This window comes from Oryzias latipes, chromosome 23, assembly GCF_002234675.1.
Source record: "Oryzias latipes chromosome 23, ASM223467v1".
NCBI lineage: Eukaryota > Metazoa > Chordata > Actinopteri > Beloniformes > Adrianichthyidae > Oryzias > Oryzias latipes.
The window spans coordinates 1681202-1705437 of NC_019881.2; the positions used below are offsets into that span (position 1 = coordinate 1681202).

Genomic DNA, 24236 nt, shown 5'->3' on the forward strand with positions numbered 1-24236 from the left:
ATTCTATTCTATTCTATTCTATTCTATTCTATTCTATTCTATTCTATTCTACTCAAATCATTGATAAATACTAAAAACCACACATTTATAAAGCCAAATTTTATTTATTTTCAAATTCAGTCATTTTTTTAAATGAGAGCAAAAGAATTATTTCACTATTAGATTGTACAAAACTCTAAAAGTAGTCATATTAAAATTAAAAATACAAATAAAATAACAAATATAAAAAGGGATTTAACAAACCTTAAGGGAAGAATAAAAACATTTTTAGGTCAAATACATTTTAAACATCCAAATTATTACATGAAACAATTTATTTTGTACTCAAAATGTACACAACTTTTCAAAGTACACATTAACACTGTTCAAAAAGTTCAATAATGCAATAGTTATCAAAAAGTATAAATACTTTATTTATGTGAAAGTACCTTTAAAATGTGCGTCCTAACAGGAAAATGATTAGACACTCCTAAATTAATTATATTTTATTTTTAAATGATGGGGGAAAAAACATTTTAAGTTTTGAACAACAAATAATTTTACATTTTGTTGTTGTCCAAATAAGCCTAAAATATGATTTTAGACAAACAAAAACACATCACTGCAGCCCAAAGCTCCTTAGTAGAACTTTTCATTGATTTTATGACCATTTCCTAAAAAAGATTGCTCAGTTTGCTCAATAAAAACAGATATTGTTACAAACAATTTACTTTACCTACGGCAGCAAAGCTCCATATTAGTTTTCTATGCATATATTCTTTGCTCAAAAACATAATATTTATATTTAAAGCACAAATACGACATCTTTTGTTTTTACTCCCTGGAGCTGATTTTTGTTAAATCCAGCTCAAAATCAATAAAAGCAGGATTAGCATTCCCAGATTTCTTCTCCTGGTTCTTCAGCTTCAGTTTCCCGCTTCGTTTCTTCACCTACAACGAAACAGAAACTCAGGAGCTTCTCCAGAGTTGGTGTGACGCGTTGCAGTTGGGGTTTTACTACTTACGCCTCCCTCGAAACGCTTCATGAGGTGGTAGAAAGTTGTGTCCTCTTTCAGTAGCATGAGCTTCGGTTCCACTCGCAGTTTACATCCTCCTTAAATCAACAAAGCAAAGGTCATTAGAAGACCAAAGGAAGAAAATGTTTTTTCATTCAAAAGTCTTTTTAGGTTTGAAGGATTTGCCTGTTAAAATGCTGACGATCAGTCCTACAAAGATGGCCGTCATGGTTCCAACAGGACTGAAGTACAGGTAGGACAGGGAGTACCAGTCTGCCATCGCAGGCCTAGTGACGGAAGACAACCATAAAATCCACCTGAACACGTTACAATGCAGTGTGGCTGCGTTTATTTAAGCATGCATGCACATTTATGCCTCAGTCACACGGTCAGGGGGGGTTGCTGCAGGTTTTTGGGGCGTCCGGACCAGTAGAGGGGCGTAGAGCGGGGCGAGCACATCGTCAGGAACATCATGAAGACAAAACAGCTGTGTGGTAAGTGGAGGTGGCGGACAGGAGGATGTTAGCTAAGATGACATCCATCATGGATAACCCCTCCCACCCCCTGCACCAAACTGTAGAGGCGCTGACCAGCTCCTTCAGCACAAGACTGTTGCACCCTCAGTGTAAGAAGGAGCGCTACCGCAGGTCATTCCTCCCCACAGCCATCAGACTGTACAACAACGTGTCAAAGTGACACTCCACGGTCCCAGGGGTGTTTTTCTGTTTAGTCATTGATACATTTACTTTTTGTTGTAGTTGTTGTTTTTCAATTTTAAATTGTTTTTTGTTCCTGAACAGTTGTTTGTTTTTGTTCTTGGTGTGAACTTCATTAGTTATTTCTGTATTTTGAAAAAATTTGTAATGTTTTTTTTACAGTTTACATGTTTTGCAGACCGCATGTTTTTTACACTTTTGTAGCTGTATTTATTTATTTAATATTTATTTGTTTATTTAATAAGAATCTCATTTTTGATAATAATTTTTCATAATAATTTTAGTAATATTTTTAATGATCTAATATAAATGTCATTTGTGATGTCCTTTATTGATGTTATATTATATAGATTATTTCTGAATGTCGTGTTGCTGCCACAGATAAATGAAATTTCCCCATTGTGGGATTAATAAAGTCATCTATCTATCTATAAGTGAAGTATTCACACGGCTAATGGAAGTGACACGCACTGGTGATCAGGCCCGTATGGATCCAGCCCCAATGTGTGGTGCATGTAGAATATGGGGGGTTGGGGGGGTGCTAAGATTTGGGGGTTTCTGAGCCCCTAAAATGCATAGAAAACTGTGCTAACATGAAATCTCCTCATCTTCCCGTAGATCTAAGTCTCAAACGTCTCATGCTGAGTGATCCTCCTCTGCACTTGTCCGGGCTTGGGACAGGCACAAGAAGGACACCGGTTTGTACCCTGTTACGATTTGTTTTGTCTTTTTCTTTGTTTGCCCCATAAATGCTGTAACTGCCCCCCCCCCCCCCCCCCCCATGTGATGACCCGCAAAAATCCACAATTAACTAAAGAAATAAATGTTACAAAAAATAAAAGACAAAGAAACTTAAGGATATATGAACAGAAAAATGTACAGATAGACATAAAAAGAGAAGAAAAGAAAAAGCCTCTCTGTTGCTGAGAGCTCTCTGTTTACATGCTCCTCCACTAGCCAAAAAAAAAAGATTTTAAAAAATCCCCCCAAAATATGTAAGTATACAGTTTGTCCATTTTTATCTTACGAGGGAATTAACTTCTCTGCAGAGTTGGCAACTTTGACAAAAGCAAATTAACCACAAAATGAGTCAAAAATTTAAAAAAAATGGAATTTTAAACACGGTTCAATATAACCTTGTTAAAGAATGTTGACTATAAGGTTCAGTAAATTAAGGCAATGATTTAAAAATATATTAAGATGAAATTCTTCCACAAAGATATAAATCTTTTTTTTAACTAATAAATCTACAAGTTGTTCCTTATGAAAGACGAAACATGAAGCTAACAGCAGAGACTCAAACTTTAAGTCATCAAACCCAAAATATCTTGACTTTTCGTTAGCATCTTTGCAAGTGACTTTTTACTCACTTTATGGTGAATTAAGTTTTAGTTCAAACTAAAACAGTTTAAGTTCAAACTAAAACAGTTTTAGTTCCCCACAGTCCCTGATCAGTGGAATACCCACCTGTCACTGGTGTGGATCAGGGTCGTGGTGACGTTTGGTTGCTCTGGGAAAGGAGAAAACGCCAAGCTATGGTTGTTTGTTACGGTGAAGTTGCAGCCCTCAGTGTTCAGGGGCAAAGGTCGACTCATCTCGGCTGGGGGAGGGTAAATCTGAGCTCCAATGCCCACCCAAAGAGAAATGGTGAGCCCTGCCAGCAGACCTGACAAAGCTCCCTGAAACAGTCAGCAGAAGACTTTTACATAGTTATTGTAAAACTTAAAAAAAGTCCTTAAGGACAAAAGAGTTTTTTTGTTTGTTTGTTTATGTGTGTTTTTACGCATTTTTATGTCAGGGATTTGCTAGCGTTAGCATCAATGACAAGAAAACAATTAGGCTCCAACAATTCTTTTGACAATATTTACAAAATTAATTTCAAAATAATAATTACATGAATTAACCACATATTGGACAATTTGTGTAATTCGTTAAAGAAATTTTTTTGTCAAATTAACGTTTTTCTGATATTTTATAGCATAGCAAACATTGCTACAACTAGCATACTCGCTACCCGAAGTGGTCAAATGTTGATGTGCATTAGCTTAAAGACTGAAAGCACCATAGAAGAAGAAAGAAATCGGAAACTTAGATAGAACAAAAAAAGATTCATTTGAAAAAAATTCACAAAAACCTAAAATAACAGATAAAATACAAAATGTCTTGATATTATGGCGGACAATTTGGGACACCTTAAAGAAAAACAAATACAGTCGTAAAATTGAGGGAAAAAGGTCAAACTTTTACGAGAATTAAGTCGTACAATTATTGTGAAGTTGTACAGTTATGCTTCAGAAAGTCTTGATTTTCCAATAAATAGGTGTGCTAAACTAACAAATTCCACTTTTAAAATTATTAACAGTCAATCATAAGCGGTCTCTGTTATGTTGTGGGACATCGCACTGCTCAGAAATCTGAATGAATCTCCTTTACTTTTTTGTAAATGTAACTTTATTTTCATAAAATCATAACTTTGTTTTCAAAAAAGTAAAAAAAAAATTGTACGGTTTCCTTGTAAGTTTATGATTTCATTCTCGTAAAATGTTGACTTTCTTGTTGGAATTTTTACTTTTCTCTCATAATTTTTAAAAAATGTTATATAATTTTGAAACTTTATTCTCTGTCTTTTTTCATTTTTGGTGGCCCTGATACTCTGCCATAGAACAAAGTATTTTAAAACAACATTTCTTAGCTTTTCCCCAGAAGACTCGCCTAGGCTAGAGATGCTTTGTTAGACTCTCTATCCACGAACAGGGACATCTAGTGGCCAATTGACGTTATAGCAACCTCCCAAGGTGCAACTGGATCACTGGCACAGTTTAGTCCCATGTAGGCAGCACAAATGGGATCCAGTGCTCATGACAAAAATGGGCGTGGCCAATGGTGCTGAATGAAATGACCTTTTTATGACATTTGTTCTTTTTAAGAAAAATGGCACAGGTACATGTTAAAAACTCAAAAAACATGATTTTCATTGAAGGGGGAATTTAAAACCCTTGTGCTATCCTATAACCCCCCCCCCCCACCCTTGCATTGACGTGTTCTCCCTACCATGACAAAGGTGGATAAAGGTGGAAAGATTTCATGTAATCCATGGACACCAGTGAAGATCACAAATCATTGAAGAAAAAAGGTTCAGAGGACTGTCTAGTGGGTCTAGATGACCCTACTCCCAATGTTAACGTGCCTAGGATAGAACAAGGGTTACGGAAAATTTGAACCACTAACCAAAAACCACTCACAAGTTGGAGCTCCACCCCAAAGGCAGTGAATAATCAATTAAATATCAATGAATATGTAAACTAGCAATGTAAGAAAAAAACTCAAATATATTGAGTAAAGACTTACTTTTGAGTTTGCGAACGGACAGAGGATACCCAGCGTGAACAAACCCAGTAAAGGACCTCCGATGACCCCAAAGATACTGATAGTCGCCTAAACAGAAAAGGACACGCAACTGCTGAAAAACCAAATTCCGATAACTTAATCAATCTCCTCACGAGATCCACAATACCTGCAAGATCCCCCCCATGAGTGAGGCGATCCCGGCCATCCCAATGCACAAGACTCCAAACAAAAGACCTGCAACAAACAGGGAGGTTGGAGCCGGACGGCTCTGGCCTTCACCAAAGCAGAGGGATCTACTTACTCATCCCCTTCGACAACCAGGAGAGCTGTTTCTCCGACAGGTTTGTGTGCGGTTTGATGAGGTCCTCGATGGTCACTGCAGCCAGTGCATTGATGCTGGACGACACTGTGCTAGACGATTAGGGACAACCGTTACATTCAGCACCTGTTTGAGGTGGAGCTGCTCAAAACAGAGAGAATGTTTCACCGATAACCTTAGAGATCCACTGTATGCAGCTGCAACAAAGAGTCCAGGCAGACCTGGGTAATCTCCCAGGATGTCCATCACCAGATAAGGCATCAGCTACAGAGAATCAGGGTTGAAGATCAACAACATCTTTCAAAACGTGAACAAGAAACACCTCAACCAGCTTCATACCTGATCTGGAGCAGAGATCAGTCCTGTGGTCCACGGGTCGCACCTTTTATAGACCGAGTAAAGACACATTCCTGCAAACACTGAAGACAGCAAGACGGACCACAGGCCCAGCAAGTTCATGTACAAAGATCTGCAAAAAGACAGCAAAGAGAGGAGCATCGTCTGTCACTGCATCACAAAGGAAACATGGTAACCGTTTTGACCTCGAAAGGGTCAAAACAAGGTCGTTTGTCGGTTCATGATGCTGTTGGGAATGGCGTCGGCCCGAGAAGCCGGACTCACAGTCGGGCGTGAGTCACGCTCTTGCAGGAGATGTATCTCTGAACCTGGGCCTGGTTGATCCCGTACACGCTGATCCAGATAAAAGTCCCCCCGATGCTTAAAGTCCAGAAGGTGTTTCTCCTCAGGGGGTTTGGATCGAAGCTGGTGAGACAGAATTCCAGCAAACCATTACAGCCTGTTTCTGCTGCCAGGAAAGCAGCATTCTGGAGAGCATGGTCTTTTCACAGAGACCCACTCTGATCGTCTTTGGATCTGTCGTGAAAGTGTTTCCAGTGTTTTTTTTTATTAGGATGATGCTGTTTTTAGCCTAAATCCAAAGATCTGTGTTGTTTTCTAGTACATAGTTTCTGCAGAGCGGCAGTTTTTCAACAGAAATTCACCTCTGAATTGTGAGCTGGACTATTGGTGCAGAGCAACCCCGGCCCCTCTTCCCCTCCCCATTGCTGAGAGCTCTCTGTTTACACTCTCTCACTAGCTTACAGCCTTCACACCCCCGACCTAACATTAGCAGTGCAACAAAAGTGGCGAGCAAACTTCTTAGCCATCCTACCCGTTCAGTTCAGAGGCAGATGTTCAGACAAGGAAAACCAAGACGTTCATGGATCAAGTCGTCTGACAGTGGCTGCATCAGAATGGGGCGGAGCAGGAAGCTTGTGGCCCCGCCCAGTGTATTTCCTGCCACAAGCAGCTTTTTTTGTCTGCTCCTGATTTACAATTTGAATAAATTATAAATAAATTTGTTGACGTTCCTTGGAAGCACGTTAATGTTGGGAGTAGGGTCATCTGGACCCCACTCCCAACGTTAAAGTACATCGGATTACACAAGGGTTAAGCAGCATCTGGACAAATTCTGCACAACAACAAACTCTTGTGTGTTGTGTTTGTGGCACACGTAGGATTTCTCAGCTTTCATCTAAGCAGGAAGTTGAGACTTTTAACTCGTTTAGACTCATGGAAACACCCAGAAAGTGAGCTGTGTCAAAGGTTAGACTGTTTATGACTTCAAATGAGTCTGACCTGCATGTTACACCACTGCTATCCTAGACACTTTACCATTGGGAGTTGGGTCATCTAGACCCACTAGACAGAGCTCTGAACCTTTTTTCTTCAATGATTTGTGATCTTCACTGGTGTCCATGGATTACATGAAATCTTTCCACCTTTATCCACCTTTGTCATGGTAGGGAGAACACCTCAATGGAAGGGGGGGGGGTCATCTAAGATAGCACAAGGGTTAATTGCTTATTTTTTTTTAAATCTACTATTATTTTGTAATGTAATGTAACCCTTTACCACTGAAGCTTTAGCTCCAGTGTTTACATTTTTACGACTTTGACACAATTAACAGTATTTCATCAGATTCTAAAATATGCAACACCTGAAGCTCCGTTCACGCCGCCCTCTGCAACGCGTGTTCAAGCAACCACTTCCAATGAAGTCTATGGAAACGGATGCAACTATACACATTGGTACGGCTGGTGTGACCTTACCTACAAACCCACAGCCATTGAACACGCTGGGAAATTAATAGTTCCGATTTGTAAATTCGTTCATTATGGAAGCATATGGGTCTGTATGGAGAGAAATTAGACTCAGTCGGATTTGTGCGTGCGTAATTCTTGATTGAATTGATCCGACTGAGTCTAATTTCTCTCCATAGGTCTCATATTTCAAAATAAATGTCAATACCAGAGCGCACACCGTTAACAAAGCACCCTCCCCGCCGCAAACACAAAGCTGCGAGTCGGCTCCCCTCCTCGGAGACACGCTTAGCTCATGTGGACCGGTCAACCGGTCCTGTTCGCGCTCCAAAACCTCCTCTAGATCAGTGTTTTTCAACCAGTGTGCCGCGGCACACTAGTGTGCCGTGGGAGATGGTCAAGTGCGCCGTGGGAAATTACCCTCATTCACTGATCTAAAAACATATTCCATCTCCAGGAAATCAGCTCTGTGTTCATTCAAACAGGCCCTGATAAAACACTGAGTAGTTAGGAATATGAAAGATCTTAAAATTACTTTTTCTTTGTGTTTATTTAATTCTATTAAAGACATTTTGATAAGAATGACGGTACCGCGATTTAGCTGCAGCTATAACTGTGTAAGGAAAAGTCCCGCCCCTTTAACTGTCTCCGCCAATCATTCTTGAAGGTTTAATCACGTCATCAGTCTGACCAATCAGAAGTGCTTAAAGTCTTCACTTCCTTGTTCTGATTCTGCTGATAAAGTTGCTCAGTTCTAACAAAAATACCAGCTAAAGCTCGTCTTTAGCGGTGTAGCTTTCCACAGAATCCGGTATCAGACCGTGGAACAAGTGAACAAAACAATGAAGCTCAGAGACCCGAGTCTTTCTGCCCTTTTTCGGCAGTTTTCACACTACATCTCCCATGATGCATTGTCTTAAAGGGAAAGCGCACAATGAGTCGTCCTTGTGAAACGTCGTGAAACCACAACAAACAGTTTCTAAATGTTTCTAATTTAACTTTTATTTCATCTCTTAGAAAAAAACAGCCGCAACTTCCTGCTTTTTCTGCCACAATTATCACAAAAATCCACGTGAGATTGCGGGGGGGGGGGGGGGGGGCTGTCGATCAATACAGACCACGAATTTCTGCTTTTTTATTTTTTTGGATGCTGGTGTGCCGCGGGATTTTTGTCAAGGTTAAAGTGTGCCGTGGCTCAGAAAAGGTTGAAAAACACTGCTCTAGAGCGCCACACCGTCTTCTTTTAGTGACAGAAGAAGACGAGTGAGCCCTGACGTCATCGCCCCGCCTCCCTCCTGGCTGACTGGAAATTATTTTTGCAACACGTTTTGCACAGTGGATGTGAAAACAAAAATGCAGTCCCCTCTTTTGATTTTCGCTTTAACTACGTCACAGAATGAGAGATGTTGAAGTAAAAAATGAAAAAGCATTTTGGAGGACTTATTTCTAAATTGCATAAACAGACTTATCGTGTGTCAAGGAGTGTGTGTTATTTAAGCAGCTGCTACTCGCTCTCATCCACTCACTCCAGGAAGTTCAGTCGTCCTCCTTGATGTGAGTCAGAGATGATGTTAAGGACGCCGCCTTGTACGACCACAGATCGGATGATGACAACCAAGAAGCCTGCCAGCATGACACCAAGCTGTGGAGGGAAATGCCCATAATGACAGCCTGCTCATCAAACATCATCTGTTTTTCCATCCCAAACGGTCATTTGTTTGGTTTTCATTTTCGGAGCAGGAGCTAAAAATGTCTTCATGGATCCGTGGGTCATCTTTGCTCTGAGCGCTCAATGGAAACCACAAAACATGGTGACTTAGCCACAAGTCAGTCTATGGCTTCAGGAGAACTCTGCTTTAGGTGTTTTGTTTTACCTGAATGACATCGGTCCACACCACGGCTCTGAGACCGCCCTGCCGTCATGTAAACAACAACAAAAAACATGACCAAAATGGACGTAAACCAGCACAAATGAGGGTTTTATTTCTGTATAGGGGGAGTTCCATCCTCACCATTGTGCAATAAAAGGTGCAAACTATTCCTGTTGAAATGACGGCGCCCCACAGATCCATACCGGTCACTGTGGAGGGACAGGGGAGGGGGCATGTGGTCAGTGAGCCGTGCAAAGCCAAGCAGCAAAGAGCTCTTAGGTTTAAGCATTTCAGGAGGCTGAATGACGCAGCATACCTTGGTTTAAGGCAAGAGCAGGAGCATAAATGACAATCCCAGTGTAAAGGATCTGTGACACAAAATAACCACAAGAGGACAAATTTGAGGAATTAGCAACAGAAAACCTGTAGATGTTGGTTGACCTGACTGTTATTCACCGTTTGAACGATGAAGAGCAGCGTTCCCAGCAGACGGGTGGCTCTATTAAAGCGCAGCTCCAGGTACTTCACAGAGACAGAAACAAGAGCATTGGTCACGTGGCGTGGAAGACCTGATGTCTGTCGCTGTTCAGCTCAAATCCAAACATCAAAGACCATCAAGTCCAGAAAAAGTGAATGTTGGTGCTTTAATGAGGTGATAGCAGAAACACACTGACTGCATGTAGAGCGGTGAGTGTTTAAGTGCTTCAGATTTTAGGTGAAGTCCGGATTTCCATGTAAAAGCAACGTGATAGCCAAGAAAATGTACAAGCTAAACTTGGTCCACATCTACAGACAGTTTAGCCTTTGATGCTAACCCGTTCTGGCACAGGTTAACCATTGATGCTAACCCATTCTGGCACAGGTTAACCATTGATGCTAACCCATTCTGGCACAGGTTAACCTTTGATGTCAGGTAATGTCCAATGTTGTTTACAAAATGTGGCAGACGGCTCTTCATTTCTTGGTTTACAAGAAACCAGGATAATTCTACAATCGAAGTTTCCGTCAGAACTCAAATGTGTCTCAGTTCAGTCTTTGGATCCGAAAGTGCAGGAAAGGGGGGAAACTTTGAATAGATGCAGGACTGCATGACTACATTTTTAAAGACAGAAATGTAGATCTACAGTTTTACGCCTTAAATGTGTTAGAAGTTCAAAGTATCAAGTAGGTTTGCAGAAAACTGCAACAACCACACGGCCTGTCCAACGTAACAACACTGAAGCTGTTTTGTAGGAAGTTGTTGTAAATCTGAGACACACACTTGTCAAGCACCCTCTTTGATCATATTTTGATCTATTTGTAAAACTTTTCCCATTGGTCTTTTAATCAGGATTATGCAGTTTTTTTTTTCCAAAAAAAAAAAAGCTGTGTCCGTTTCTATGACATAGTTACTGCATAGCAGCAGGAGTTTATTAGAAATTTGCCTCTGAGTTGTAGGCAGGATCATTGGCGCAGACTAACCCCCCCCCCCCGTCTGCGAGCTCTCTGTTCACACACTCGTTCTTTCTTCATTTATGTCCTCTGTCATCAGATGTCAAAAACACCAAAACCAACTTTTTTACCGTAGTGGATCTTTAAGAGAGCTGACTCCACGTACTCAGCTGAAAACTCAGGGTTGATGCATGAACTTTTATTTTGTAGTCCTGCACAGTTTTAGCTTCAACAGAAAACTATTAATTTCTTTAGAAAATACATCTACTTAGTACTTTTCTTGCAAAATACTTTAATCTCTTGCAGTATGCCAGTATGTCACATTTCAGTAAAGGTTAAATTATTTTCAGGTCAATATCATTTCATTCTAGCCTAAAAGGATTTTTAGTGTCCTGAATTCAAATGGATTTCTAGAGTAGTGAACTGTTCACACATCAGTCATTTCTACCAAACACTTGAATGTGGTAAACCTACCTCATAGGTGCTGGTGATGGCCAGTTTGTAGAAGACTGGCAGGAATACCTCCGAAGTGACCAGCATGGTCAGCGCATAGGCCAGGGCATAAAAACCAATGTTGGCGCCATAGCGGTAGACCTACAGGAATCAGAGCTTTCTGATCAAGACCCCCCCACATCCAGGATGTTGTGAAGAGAGACAGTTTGGGTGAAAGGAGTCTCACCTCGGCTGGGTTGGACAGCACTGTGATGGCTGACATGAAGCTGGCGGTCAGGGACAGGGAGACGGGCAGGGCCGTCAGTCTGCGGCCCCCCGTCAAGAAGTCCCCAGAGCTGCTTTGACTCCTGTCAGTCCAGGCGTAGTAGAACCCGACGGCGGCGGACACCACAAGCATGAGAGCAAACACCACATAGTCTGCCACTGCGAAGGAAGCAACCGCCACAGACCCCCCTGACATTTTCCCAGAAAACCAAGAAACAAAGCTACTCAGAGGGTAATTCAAACTGTCCCGTGTGCAGCCCGCAGAAACTGTGAGTCCTCTGTGACTAAATGGACGTCCTGGCACATCACCTGCTCACTCAACACTGAGCTGAGAGCAGGACTGCAGCCTTTTATGTGTGTTCAAGTGTGTGCATGCATGTGTGAGGGGGAGAGAAGAAAAGAGAAACAGTTCTTGGGAAAGTACAGGTGAACTCTGCAGAAATATTTGTGATATCAGGGATTCCTCCAGAAGCATGGGATAAAAAAAACTTAATCTGTAGAATTTGTCAAGGAAAGTATATTTTTTTAATTTGAAAAATCTGTGTTTAACCGGGTTGCAAAGGATTCAGGGGTCTGAGGGGAACAGTTTGGTGGGTCTGGTTTCAGTGGACAGATGACGCTGATGTTTGTTTTGGTTTCACACTGCGCTCTTGAGAGTGGATCACCGTGCAGTTACAACAATGTTTTTTTTTCCATGGTGTTGTTGCCCAAACTGGTAAAAAAAATGCAACCAGCTTCCTGTCTCATAGGGCAGGCGTGGTGCAGAGGTAGAGCAGTCTACCTCTGATCGGAAGGTCACAAGTTTGGTTCCCACTTTGCCCACCCATGTGTCGAAGTGTTCTTGGGCTACACACTAAACCCCTCGTTGGTCCTAGTGGTTTTAGGTTGGGACCAGCATTCAGGGTGTGAATATGGGTGACTGGGACTGGGACTGAGACTAACCCTGGGACTGGGACTGAGAGATGGACTGGAAAGCACTTTGGGCCTTCAAGAAGGTAGCAAAGTAAGTATTTACCATTGACAGTACGTACCAACAAGCATGTTCCTCCTTGCTTCACCTGTTCAATAATAGGACATTTTACTACTTTGTTACCTTTGACTGTATATGAGAGCTGGACTGAGTGACCCCTCCCCCCTCGAACTCCAAAAAGGACGTACCCACTGGCTAAAAGAAGCCAAAATCCTGGAGACATCTATAGAGAAATAAACAGCTGTTAGTCAGTCGTTGTACCTGTCAGAATGACCGTTGTTGATCTGCTACATCTTTCCAACATCTTCTTGTTAATCCTAAAAAATGTTCATGATATTTTTGCTAAATGCAAGTTATTCAAGTTATAAATGGGCTCTTTGATAGTACCTTCAGTTTTACGTGTTTTTCAAAATAGTGAAGAGGACATGGGTTCCCTTCAAAGACCCACGATCCGTTGTAGGTGGAACAGGGTTGGCTTGTTTGCTCTGAACTTGAGCTCAGATGAGTGATCACATTTGCCAGACTAATGAGCTGCACGAAGACACACCAAACAACCACGAATCAAACACCTCTGCTCTGCCAATGGCAAGTTTATGTCTCCACAATTCTGTTCCAAACACTTTCAGAAGTCTAACCAGTGGGGGGGTTGAAGAGGTAGAGCAGTTGACCTCGCAAGTTCAGTTCCTGCCTTGTTTGCCCTTGTGTCGAAGTGTCCTTGAGCAAGACACTGAACCCCGCATTGCTCCTGGTTGTAGGTTGGCGACTGTGTAAATGTATGGGTGAATGGGACTGCGACTGTAAAGCGCTATACAAGAATCCTCTATTTACCAGTTTTAGCAACATATCAAAGTCTTTTTGAGACATTTTACACCCAACAAAGTTGAAGAACTCAGAACACAGCAATGTGTAATAGAAAATGCCCCAATTTGCACCAGTTTTTGAACCTTTCTTCGTACCCAGAATTACTGAACAGAACATGTGTGGCAGTGGTCCCAATCTCCGGGCCAGCCTCCTGCTGGTTTTCCAGAAATCCTGACTAATCTGCTGCTGATTACCTGGATCAGGTGTATTTAGCCAATAAGGAGGTTCTATGGCAAATGGCTTGGTTGGAAAACATGTTGGACACCGACCCTCGAGGCCTGGATTCTGACAATCCTGATCTATGGCGCCACCAGCTGGTTTCTAAAAGAAACCTAAACTAGGAGGGGCATGTTGACCCAAGTTTGCTCCGCCCATCTAAACACCATGCTAAAAGCGGCATATGAGGTGAGACACAGAAAAGTAAAAAGATTGTTGAAGCCACCGACCTCCCAATCAAAAAAGGTAAAACCCTTCATAAAATACAAATTTGGGCTCTGATAAAATCCAATTGGAAGATTTTTTTACCAAGTTTTTAAAGAGTTGAAATAAGCCTCCAAGAACGCGGCTGTGCCTTTGTTTACTTTGGGTGTAAAATCAGTCATTTAACTTCAGAGTCAGTGGGGAAGTTGTTCCTTTCTGGAACCAGCCTCTTGTGGTCATTTAGAGAACTACAGGCTACTCCTAAATTAGCATTCTAGAACGGAAAGTGAAGTATTGGATAAAAAAACAGCTATGAATCATGTCCAAAAACAGTTTTTGAAAAAACTGTTCTTTTTTGTGTTATACCTTATTAATTAAAATAACTATATTTTATCTAATATTAAAAAAAATATTTGATTGTTTTTAAATTACTACTCAAGACTCCCAGCTAGTGCATATATTTGAAATGTGGACAACCAGAGTCTCTAAGATGTTTTGGATTTTACATAAAATTTGAAGTTTTGTTTTAACCTTTAAACTGTTTGAGTTTGTTTTTTATCATATGTTCTTGAAGAATTGAAAAAGAATGGAAAGTTTCAATAATAGATTAACTAAACTTTATTTTAAATAAGCAGTGAGAGATTTCTTCCCTTTTGTTTCCTTCCAGTTCTTGTACGTTTTGTATTTTCTTGGTGAATGGGATTGGACCATTCCAAGAGAACAGGTGACATCAACACACTAAACCAGTTTTTGTTTTTTGCAGTGATGTTTTTGGGCTTTTTCTTTTTCTTTTTTAGAATCCCTATAGAAATGTTCAGCTTTTACCGTTCGGCTGCTTCTAACATGGAGAAGAAAACCAGCAGCCCTGCAGCCACCAACACACTACGATGTCAATTCTGAGAAAAAATAGTTTCCAGGAATTTCAAAATGTTTAGTCATCCGGTGACAAATGTATCAGTAAAATAACGGTTTACTCAGTCACCTTCCTAAATGGTAAAAGTGTATTTGACTGGGTTCTTATCAGCCTTTCAAACACACATTGCAGTGTGTAACCCAAAGTATTAAATATTGTGATATTTGGGGGGGTTAAAGCTCAACTATGTTTCTAAAATTGATTTGAGTTCAGAATAAAAATTGATTCAGGCTTCTTGATGGTGAGGTGGTCCACTCCATCACAACTGATGCCAAGGTTCTGGTATCTTTATTTAGTGACCCCAAAGACTGGATGATACCTGGAAGTGACTGGTAGAGGGAAATATTTTTGCTTTTGTTTTAAAGACCCACAATTTTTCCATATTTGCACACTAGAGCAACTAGAGCCTGGTCCTCGGACTCACTGTCCCCTGGCCTTGTCTGGGGCCTCTGCTGGTCACTGGTGCCCACCTTCCCGGTTTGTCCTCGGTGGGGCTGGTGGGTAGGTTACACAGGTGTCCACTGCGGGCTGACCATGTGTGGTCCTGGCCTGTCTCTGGGGGTGGGGACTCAGGACTCCCAGAACTTAATGTCAGTGGTGCGCCCTGTGAGGTCAGTCTTCTATGTAAGAATATACTTCAAACCTCTACATTGTTGTGTGCAGACTATTTGTTGGTGTGCTGATTTGTGTCTGTGACAACTAAGTCATGCAATTTACTTATGACACTCTTATGCTATGACTCCCCCACCCACTCTATCTCCCCCATCTTAACCCCTTACACCCTCATCTCTACCATCCCACTCTCTCTCTACCTGTTTTCCATCCCAACAAGGAATGCAAATAAACATAGTACTTGTAACGTTTTGCCACAAAGACAAAAAGGGTTTATACAAATATAAACCTCGTGTGTCTGAAGATCCATAAACCCCCATTGAAACAGTAAAATCTGCCCAACACAAGAGGCCTTCAGCTTCTGGACAGGACAAGTTAAAATGAATAAATAAACAAATAAACAAATAAATAAAGACCCACTCCCATGAAAATGGACAGTGGGTTAATATGTATCTATGTATATGTGTGAAGAAAATGAAGCTTAAAATTGCATTTCTGACTATTTCTTTAATAAATTCCTTGTAAATCAGGACCAGACCCAAAAAGTGTTGTTTGAAAAAGCTTGCAGCTGAAAGATAGAAGCTACTCCGGCAAACCACATGCTGCCAACTCTGCTCCATTCTGATGCATGCACTTGGAAAATAGATTGAACTGTGTCTTTGTTTTCCTTGTTTGAGCTGGAATCTGGATCTAAACCGTATGGCTGGATAGCTTCAACATTGCTCGCCATTTTTGTTTCACTGGTAATGTTAGGTGTAAACAAATGGGTGAGGGGAATGGGAGCGGGGTTGCTCCGACCGACCCAGGGGTGTACTGGTATTGCATTGGCATATATTACTGGACACAGCGGGGTGTGAACATGTCTTAACTTTGGCTACAGCAACATGAAGCCAGTTCAGTCACCATTTGGAGCGATTGGTCCGAGTAGGTATGAATACCGATTCTAGGGCAACTACTGTCACCAATTATGAGGAAGCTTGTTTGAAACCCTTTTACTAAAACAGAGGAGTATCTGTCAATCAAACGGTCGAGGTGGGGGCCAGCGAGCACCAGAGGCTTTTACTGAGGCATCTGATTGGTCAGTTTATAACTTGTGATTAAAAAAAGATATAATGAAAAAAAAAAACAGAACCAGCAAGAAGTTGTTGAGAAAAAGGTACCAGAGTAAGAATGGTTATTTTGACGAATTTAATGACTGAGTTAGGCTGGTATTTCCTATTTGGAAGGCGAGGGGGAGGGGTCGCTCAGTCCAGTTCTCATACACAGTTAATATGTAAAACTAAGACAAAACCGGAAGTCATTTTTTAAATTCTTTTTTTGTTTTACTTTTTTTTAACTTCAGTCGAAATATTAAAAAAAGATAAAAGTAAATGAATAATTGTAGCAGAAAAACAAAACACCGGAACCGAATAAACGTTTCGTTTTCTTTTTTTCTTTTAGTATTTATTATTTAACTGTATATTTGTATTTTTTATTTGTTATTTTAGAATAAACTAAGTTTTTGTAATGAAAAAAAATGGACGGAATTCGCCGGAAGCTCAAAGCCAAACCGGAAGTTGATCACCGATGTGCCTCTTGCGCTGCTATAGTCTTTCGCGTGTTCACCACGCGGATTCCATCTCCCGGCATGCTTTGCTCCAGCATGGTTGCCCCCTGAAGTCGGCGTGTGTGTAAACATTTGTATTTTTCCGGTAAAGAAAGCGGCGGTTTTCATGACACATTTTCGGAGGAGAACTACGGTTGAATCAAACACGAGGCGAAGATGAAAATCAAATCCAAGTCTTCGTACCACAAATCTGAGAACACCTTCAGGGTAAGAATCCAGAAACCGAGCCGAGCCGGGCGAAGTAAAGACCCACTCCGAGCAAAACTGTGTTTGTGGCTTGAAGGAGGACATCTATCAGTAATCTATCAGTACCATCAAGCTTCAGATCGCTTTTCTTACTCTCTGTATTTCTTTGAATCAAGAGCAAACGCTAATGGCGCGAAAGATGGTATTTGTGACGTAGAAACTACAAGCTTCCTGTTCCGCACCATTCTGATGCATCCACATGTAGACGACTAGACCCATGAACGTTGGAAAGGAGATTTTGGCTCCTTGGAGGGAACCGAATCTTCTGGATCTGTTTACAGAGTCTCAAAAATATTTATTCACTTGTTGAACCCAACCCAACCCCCCCCCCCCCCCCCCCCCCCGGAATTTTTTTGTTCTATCCTGGAAATAATCCCAGGCAGGATGGTGGTTGGTCTGAGGTATGGATCAGAATAATTCAGATTTCACACCAACAGTTGAGTTTCAATTGTTTTGGAAATATCAATGATAGCTTCATGTGACACGTGTGGACGAGACGTTAAAGTCTGATCTGGATTTATTGTAAATATTCTGAGTATTTGTTCTGTATATGAAGAGTGTGTTTGTGTTCTTTAAATGGTGTTAATGCAGCAGCTAAACCAGGAGTCTGCGACCTCTACAACCATCAAGTCAGTTTCTTACTGATAAATCAGAGTCGGAGCCGCAAAATCTCACCAAAGCGTTTAGAAAAATACACTTTATTTATGCGTTTGTGGCCATGAAGCCGTTTATTTTTAACACATAACTTTAAATATTTACAAGAACTAAATGATAAAAGTATTTTATTTTTAATTTCTTTTCCTCCGTACAAATCCCCCTTCAAAATAAAATTCCATCAAAACTTGTTGATTCTGCAGATTTTCTTTCAGTTGTCAATCATTGTGATGCAGTTCTGTGATTGAGGATCGTTGCTTGTGAGCAGAAGCTACAGACTGCAGTGCTGACATGAGCTTTAACCTCACTCAGATGATACAGTTCTGACCGTTCATGCAGTCGTTACCATCTGAGTGATGCAGCACATCTGGATCATCAGGGATGACTGCACTCGCTGCCACTTCACTTGGGTTCTCCTTTCCTGCGTAAACTATGCCTGATGCTGCGTTGGTGTCGGACACGCAGCGCACGTTCTTGAACGCTCTGTCAGCGTGAGGTCTTCACTCTGGACAAGGAGGGAACGGCGGATTCATTTTTCTTGTTCCTTTTCAGTCGGAAGAGCCTTGGTGTGAACCGTGTAAATGTAGTGAATCTCGCTCCAGGCTTTTTCTTTCTCAGCCCTATTGGGATAAATGAAAAAGTGGGCGTCGTCTTATTCCGGCCGCACACGAACGGCGATGATCAACTTCTCCTTCATGATCAATTTTCAAACGGTTGTGACTTCTGTGAATTAAAGGGGACGGCGTCCATCCTGGTTGAACAGAACCTGACCTGGTTTAGTTTACAGCAGGCGTGCTATGGCGGCGTGTTTTGTACACTGAGTTTTGAGCGCGGAGGCCTCGCTTTTCATGGGAAGTTGTCACTTGAACTTGCATTTCTGAGAACGTGAAAAAAAAAACAACATTAAACCTTGACCTGCTAGAAAACAAAGAAACATGATATAAAGTGTTCACTCTGTTTGAAGTTACCTCATCCTCTCTCTCTTGTTTTTTTTTTCAGTTTCTCACTTTTGCTGAAAGACTCGCCCAGGTCAACATCGACGTCATCCATCGTATCGACCGAACCGGATCGTACTCAGAGGTTTGTTCGGACATTAATTCCCCTCTTTGGTTCAGGAATGTCCCCGTTTCCATTGTTTTCTGTCGTTACAGGAAGTAGAAACCTACTTTTCGGAAGGGCTGACGAAATGGAGAGACCTCAACCTGTCGGAGCATTTCAGTACGTATCCATCATCGCCCGCCGCCGGTTTCCCTCTGCGATGGAGGTTTGAGGAGTCCTGTTGCCGTCTCTCTGTGCAGCTGCCTTCCTGAAAGAAGTGTCCAACAAGAGCCAGTCCTTCAACCTGCTGGTTTTCCACCAGAAGTCCGTCGTGGAGAGCCTGAAGACTCACCTGGCGGTCAGAAACAGTTTGGCGTTCCAGCCCCTGCTGGAGTGAGTGAGCGTGCAGCGCCTGCTTTTCCCCACAGCTAGGGTTAGGGTTACCGTTTCAGTCTCCCGCCTTTTCCCCAGCCTGGTGGTGCAGCTGGCCAGAGACCTGCAGACGGACTTCTACCCGCATTTCCCAGAGTTCTTCACTCTCATCACCGGTCTCCTGGAAACCAAAGACACAGAGCTGCTGGAGTGGGCCTTCACCTGCCTGTCCTACCTGTACAAGTACCTGTGGAGGCTCATGGTGAAGGACATGACCAACCTCTACAGGTGAGGCGGAGCCTGCATTTGTTAGTGGAATCGGAGGAGGAAGATGGTCTTTTGTTTTCAAGATGTTTTATTCACATATTGATGAACAAATCCAGTTGAGAGATACAGTTTACCATTTTTACAAAATCAACATACTTGTATAGAAAATACAATTTCAGAGAGTGTCCCCTGTGTAGGACCTGTGTAGGACCTGTGTAGGACCTTTGTGGGACTTGTGTAGGACTTGTGTAGGACCTTTGTGAGACTTGTGTAGGACCTGTGTAGGACCTTTGTGAGACTTGTGTAGGACTTGTGTAGGACCTTTGTGGGACCTTTGTGGGACCTGTGTAGGACTTGTGTAGGACCTGTGTAGGACCTGTGTAGGACCTGTGTAGGACCTTTGTGGGATTTGTGTAGGTCCTGTGTAGGACCTGTGTAGGTCCTGTGTAGGACCTTTGTGGGACTTGTGTAGGACCTGTGTAGGACCTTTGTGAGACTTGTGTAGGACCCGTGTAGGACCTTTGTGAGACTTGTGCAGGACCTGTGTAGGACCTTTGTGAGACTTGTGTAGGACCCGTGTAGGACCTTTGTGAGACTTGTGCAGGACCTGTGTAGGACCTTTGTGGGACTTGTGTAGGACTTGTGTAGGACCTTTGTGAGACTTGTGTAGGACCCGTGTAGGACCTTTGTGAGACTTGTGTAGGACCCGTGTAGGACCTTTGTGAGACTTGTGTAGGACTTGTGTAGGACCTGTGTAGGACCTTTGTGGGACTTGTGTAGGACCTTTGTGAGACTTGTGTAGGACCTGTGTAGGACCTTTGTGAGACTTGTGTAGGACCTGTGTAGGACCTTTGTGAGACTTGTGTAGGACTTGTGTAGGACCTGTGTAGGACCTTTGTGGGACTTGTGTGGGACCTTTGTGGGACCTGTGTAGGACTTGTGTAGGACCTGTGTAGGACCTTTGTAGGACCTGTGTAGGACCTGTGTAGGACCTGTGTAGGACCTTTGTGGGATTTGTGTAGGTCCTGTGTAGGACCTGTGTAGGTCCTGTGTAGGACCTTTGTGGGACTTGTGTAGGACCTGTGTAGGACCTTTGTGAGACTTGTGTAGGACCTGTGTAGGACCTTTGTGGGACTTGTGTAGGACCTTTGTGGGACTTGTGTAGGACCTGTGTAGGACCTTTGTGAGACTTGTGTAGGACCTGTGTAGGACCTGTGTAGGACCTGTGTAGGACTTGTGTAGGACCTTTGTGGGACTTGTGTAGGACTTGTGTAGGACCTGTGTAGGACTTGTGTAGGACCTGTGTGGGACCTTTGTGGGACCTTTGTGGGACCTGTGTAGGACTTGTGTAGGACTTGTGTAGGACTTGTGTAGGACCTGTGTAGGACCTGTGTAGGACCTGTGTAGGACCTTTGTAGGACCTGTGTAGGACCTGTGTAGGACCTGTGTAGGACCTTTGTGGGATTTGTGTAGGTCCTGTGTAGGACCTGTGTAGGTCCTGTGTAGGACCTTTGTGGGACTTGTGTAGGACTTGTGTAGGACTTGTGTAGGACCTGTGTAGGTCCTGTGAAGGACCTTTGTGGGACTTGTGTAGGACTTGTGTAGGACCTGTGTAGGACCTGTGTAGGACCTTTGTGGGACTTGTGTAGGACCTGTGTAGGACTTGTGTAGGACCTGTGTAGGACTTGTGTAGGACCTGTGTAGGACTTGTGTAGGACTTGTGTAGGACCTGTGTAGGACCTGTGTAGGACCTTTGTAGGACTTGTGTAGGACCTGTGTAGGACCTGTGTAGGACCTGTGTAGGACTTGTGTAGGACCTGTGTAGGACCTTTGTAGGACTTGTGTAGGACCTGTGTAGGACCTGTGTAGGTCCTGTGTAGGACCTTTGTGGGACTTGTGTAGGACCTTTGTGAGACTTGTGTAGGACCTGTGTAGGACCTTTGTGGGACTTGTGTAGGACCTGTGTAGGACCTTTGTGAGACTTGTGTAGGACTTGTGTAGGACCTGTGTAGGACCTGTGTAGGACCTTTGTGGGACTTGTGTAGGACCTGTGTAGGACCTGTGTAGGACCTGTGTAGGACCTTTGTGGGACTTGTGTGGGACCTTTGTGGGACCTGTGTAGGACTTGTGTAGGACCTGTGTAGGACCTTTGTGGGATTTGTGTAGGTCCTGTGTAGGACCTGTGTAGGTCCTGTGTAGGACCTTTGTGGGACTTGTGTAGGACTTGTGTAGGACTTGTGTAGGACCTGTGTAGGTCCTGTGTAGGACCTTTGTGGGACTTGTGTAGGACTTGTGTAGGACCTGTGTAGGACTTGTGTAGGACCTGTGTAGGACCTGTGTAGGACCTGTGTGGGACCTGTGTAGGACCTGTGTAGGACCTGTGTAGGACTTGTGTAGGACTTGTGTAGGACCTGTGTAGGACCTTTGTAGGACTTGTGTAGGACCTGTGTAGGACCTGTGTAGGACTTGTGTAGGACCTGTGTAGGACTTGTGTAGGACCTGTGTAGGACTTGTATAGGACCTGTGTAGGACCTGTGTAGGACTTGTGTAGGACCTGTGTAGGACCTGTGTAGGACCTGTGTAGGACCTTTGTGGGACTTGTGTAGGTCCTGTGTAGGACCTTTGTGAGACTTGTGTAGGACTTGTGTAGGACCTGTGTAGGACCTTTGTGGGACTTGTGTAGGACCTTTGTGAGACTTGTGTAGGACCTGTGTAGGACCTTTGTGAGACTTGTGTAGGACCTTTGTGAGACTTGTGTAGGACCTGTGTAGGACCTTTGTGGGACTTGTGTGGGACCTTTGTGGGACCTGTGTAGGACCTGTGTAGGACCTGTGTAGGACCTGTGTAGGTCCTTTGTAGGACCTGTGTAGGACCTGTGTAGGACCTGTGTAGGACCTTTGTGGGATTTGTGTAGGTCCTGTGTAGGACCTGTGTAGGTCCTGTGTAGGACCTTTGTGGGACTTGTGTAGGACCTGTGTAGGACCTTTGTGAGACTTGTGTAGGACCTGTGTAGGACCTTTGTGAGACTTGTGTAGGACCTGTGTAGGACCTTTGTGGGACTTGTGTAGGACCTTTGTGGGACTTGTGTAGGACCTGTGTAGGACCTTTGTGAGACTTGTGTAGGACCTGTGTAGGACCTGTGTAGGACCTGTGTAGGACTTGTGTAGGACCTGTGTAGGACTTGTGTAGGACCTTTGTGGGACTTGTGTAGGACTTGTGTAGGACCTGTGTAGGACTTGTGTAGGACCTGTGTGGGACCTGTGTGGGACCTTTGTGGGACCTGTGTAGGACTTGTGTAGGACTTGTGTAGGACCTGTGTAGGACCTGTGTAGGACCTGTGTAGGTCCTGTGTAGGACCTGTGTAGGACCTGTGTAGGACCTTTGTGGGACTTGTGTAGGACTTGTGTAGGACCTGTGTAGGACCTGTGTAGGACCTGTGTAGGACCTGTGTAGGACCTGTGTAGGACCTTTGTGGGACTTGTGTAGGACCTGTGTAGGACCTTTGTGGGACTTGTGTGGGACCTTTGTGGGACCTGTGTAGGACTTGTGTAGGACCTGTGTAGGACCTTTGTGGGATTTGTGTAGGTCCTGTGTAGGACCTGTGTAGGTCCTGTGTAGGACCTTTGTGGGACTTGTGTAGGACTTGTGTAGGACTTGTGTAGGACCTGTGTAGGTCCTGTGTAGGACCTTTGTGGGACTTGTGTAGGACTTGTGTAGGACCTGTGTAGGACTTGTGTAGGACCTGTGTAGGACCTGTGTAGGACCTGTGTAGGACCTGTGTAGGACTTGTGTAGGACCTGTGTAGGACCTGTGTAGGACCTGTGTAGGACCTGTGTAGGACTTGTGTAGGACCTGTGTAGGACTTGTGTAGGACCTGTGTAGGACTTGTATAGGACCTGTGTAGGACCTGTGTAGGACTTGTGTAGGACCTGTGTAGGACCTGTGTAGGACCTGTGTAGGACCTTTGTGGGACTTGTGTAGGTCCTGTGTAGGACCTTTGTGGGACTTGTGTAGGACTTGTGTAGGACTTGTGTAGGACCTGTGTAGGACCTGTGTAGGCGTGCACAGCAGGTAGACCGTCGAACCTTGTCAGAGGCCTGTTCCCAAAAATCAACATTCAATGTTAACCCCAGCTCCCTCTCCCGGTCCTTCTTTATCTTGGTGCTTGATAGACAACATAATGGAAGAATGAAACCATATATTTTTGAATTTAAACCCTTCATGCTGGGACAGTGTGAAAGCAGAGCCTACCAAGGTTGATTTTGTGGAACTAAACTAAAATCAAAGTACAAATCTGAAAATAGGGAAACAGATGAGTACCAGGGAGATTATGATTAGGGGCCAGACTGGTAAAACTTGCCAAAACACCATCTTCATAGAGATCCTTAAATTGTTTAATGCCTTTATCTTCCCATACATGGCTCTAATAAAGATGGAGGGAATCGGTGGTTATTGCTCAAAGGACCCAAAGGTGAAGCTGCCACAAATTTCAAACGCTGTCAGAACTGAAACCAAACCCTAAGTGTATTGAGGACCACTTGGTGTATAATGAACATTTGGTGGGTAAGGGGGAATAGAGCAGAGCGGGTATGGAGGTCCCGGTGCATGATGGTAATTCCAGTTTACACCATGGAGAGTGGGGAGACTTTAACCAATAACAGCTTTTGGATATGAGCAGCTCAGTAATAGGCCTGCAAATGAGGCAATGCCAGACCTGCACTAAGCCTTTGCAATAGTGTTTTACAATCCTCGGATGTTTTCCACCCCAAATGAAGGAG

General features: G+C 43.2%; 2 protein-coding genes across 2 annotated transcripts in view; one reads left to right on the forward strand and one right to left on the reverse strand.

Moving 5' to 3' along the window:
• Positions 1–84: 84 nt before the first annotated feature.
• LOC101175040 (sodium-coupled monocarboxylate transporter 1) lies at positions 85–11931 on the reverse strand. Its single transcript, XM_004082842.4, has 17 exons — positions 11462–11931; positions 11257–11376; positions 9808–9873; positions 9668–9719; positions 9493–9560; positions 9355–9393; positions 9007–9122; positions 6000–6140; positions 5718–5847; positions 5554–5642; positions 5361–5470; positions 5226–5293; positions 5060–5146; positions 3179–3390; positions 1182–1282; positions 1005–1093; positions 85–930 (listed from the first exon to the last, which is right to left on the reverse strand). Exons 1-17 carry the CDS (start codon positions 11693–11695, stop codon positions 814–816), a joined length of 1839 nt encoding a protein of 612 aa, XP_004082890.1. The 5' UTR covers positions 11696–11931; the 3' UTR covers positions 85–813.
• A 4941-nt stretch (positions 11932–16872) lies between these two features.
• The window catches only part of utp20 (UTP20, small subunit processome component), a 38676-nt gene continuing 31312 nt past the window's right edge, over positions 16873–24236 (forward strand). Inside the window, exons 1-5 of the mRNA XM_023952286.1 lie at positions 16873–17088; positions 18781–18861; positions 18933–18999; positions 19080–19212; positions 19291–19479. Of these exons, the coding sequence (XP_023808054.1) occupies positions 17038–17088; positions 18781–18861; positions 18933–18999; positions 19080–19212; positions 19291–19479 (521 nt within the window). The 5' untranslated portion in view covers positions 16873–17037. The remainder of the gene's footprint in view (positions 17089–18780; positions 18862–18932; positions 19000–19079; positions 19213–19290; positions 19480–24236) is intronic.

What these genes read in the sequence shown, in the direction of transcription:
- LOC101175040 (XM_004082842.4), bottom strand. Translation starts at nt 11,695, where the DNA reads ATGTCAGGGGGGTCTGTGGCGGTTGCTTCCTTCGCAGTGGCAGACTAT. An exon ending in TGCTCTTGCCTTAAACCAAG is followed by an intron (nt 9,561 to 9,667) that starts GTATGCTGCGTC and finishes GTCCCTCCACAG; the next exon opens with TGACCGGTATGGATCTGTGG. An exon ending in TGAAGCGTTTCGAGGGAGGC is followed by an intron (nt 931 to 1,004) that starts GTAAGTAGTAAA and finishes GTTTCGTTGTAG; the next exon opens with GTGAAGAAACGAAGCGGGAA.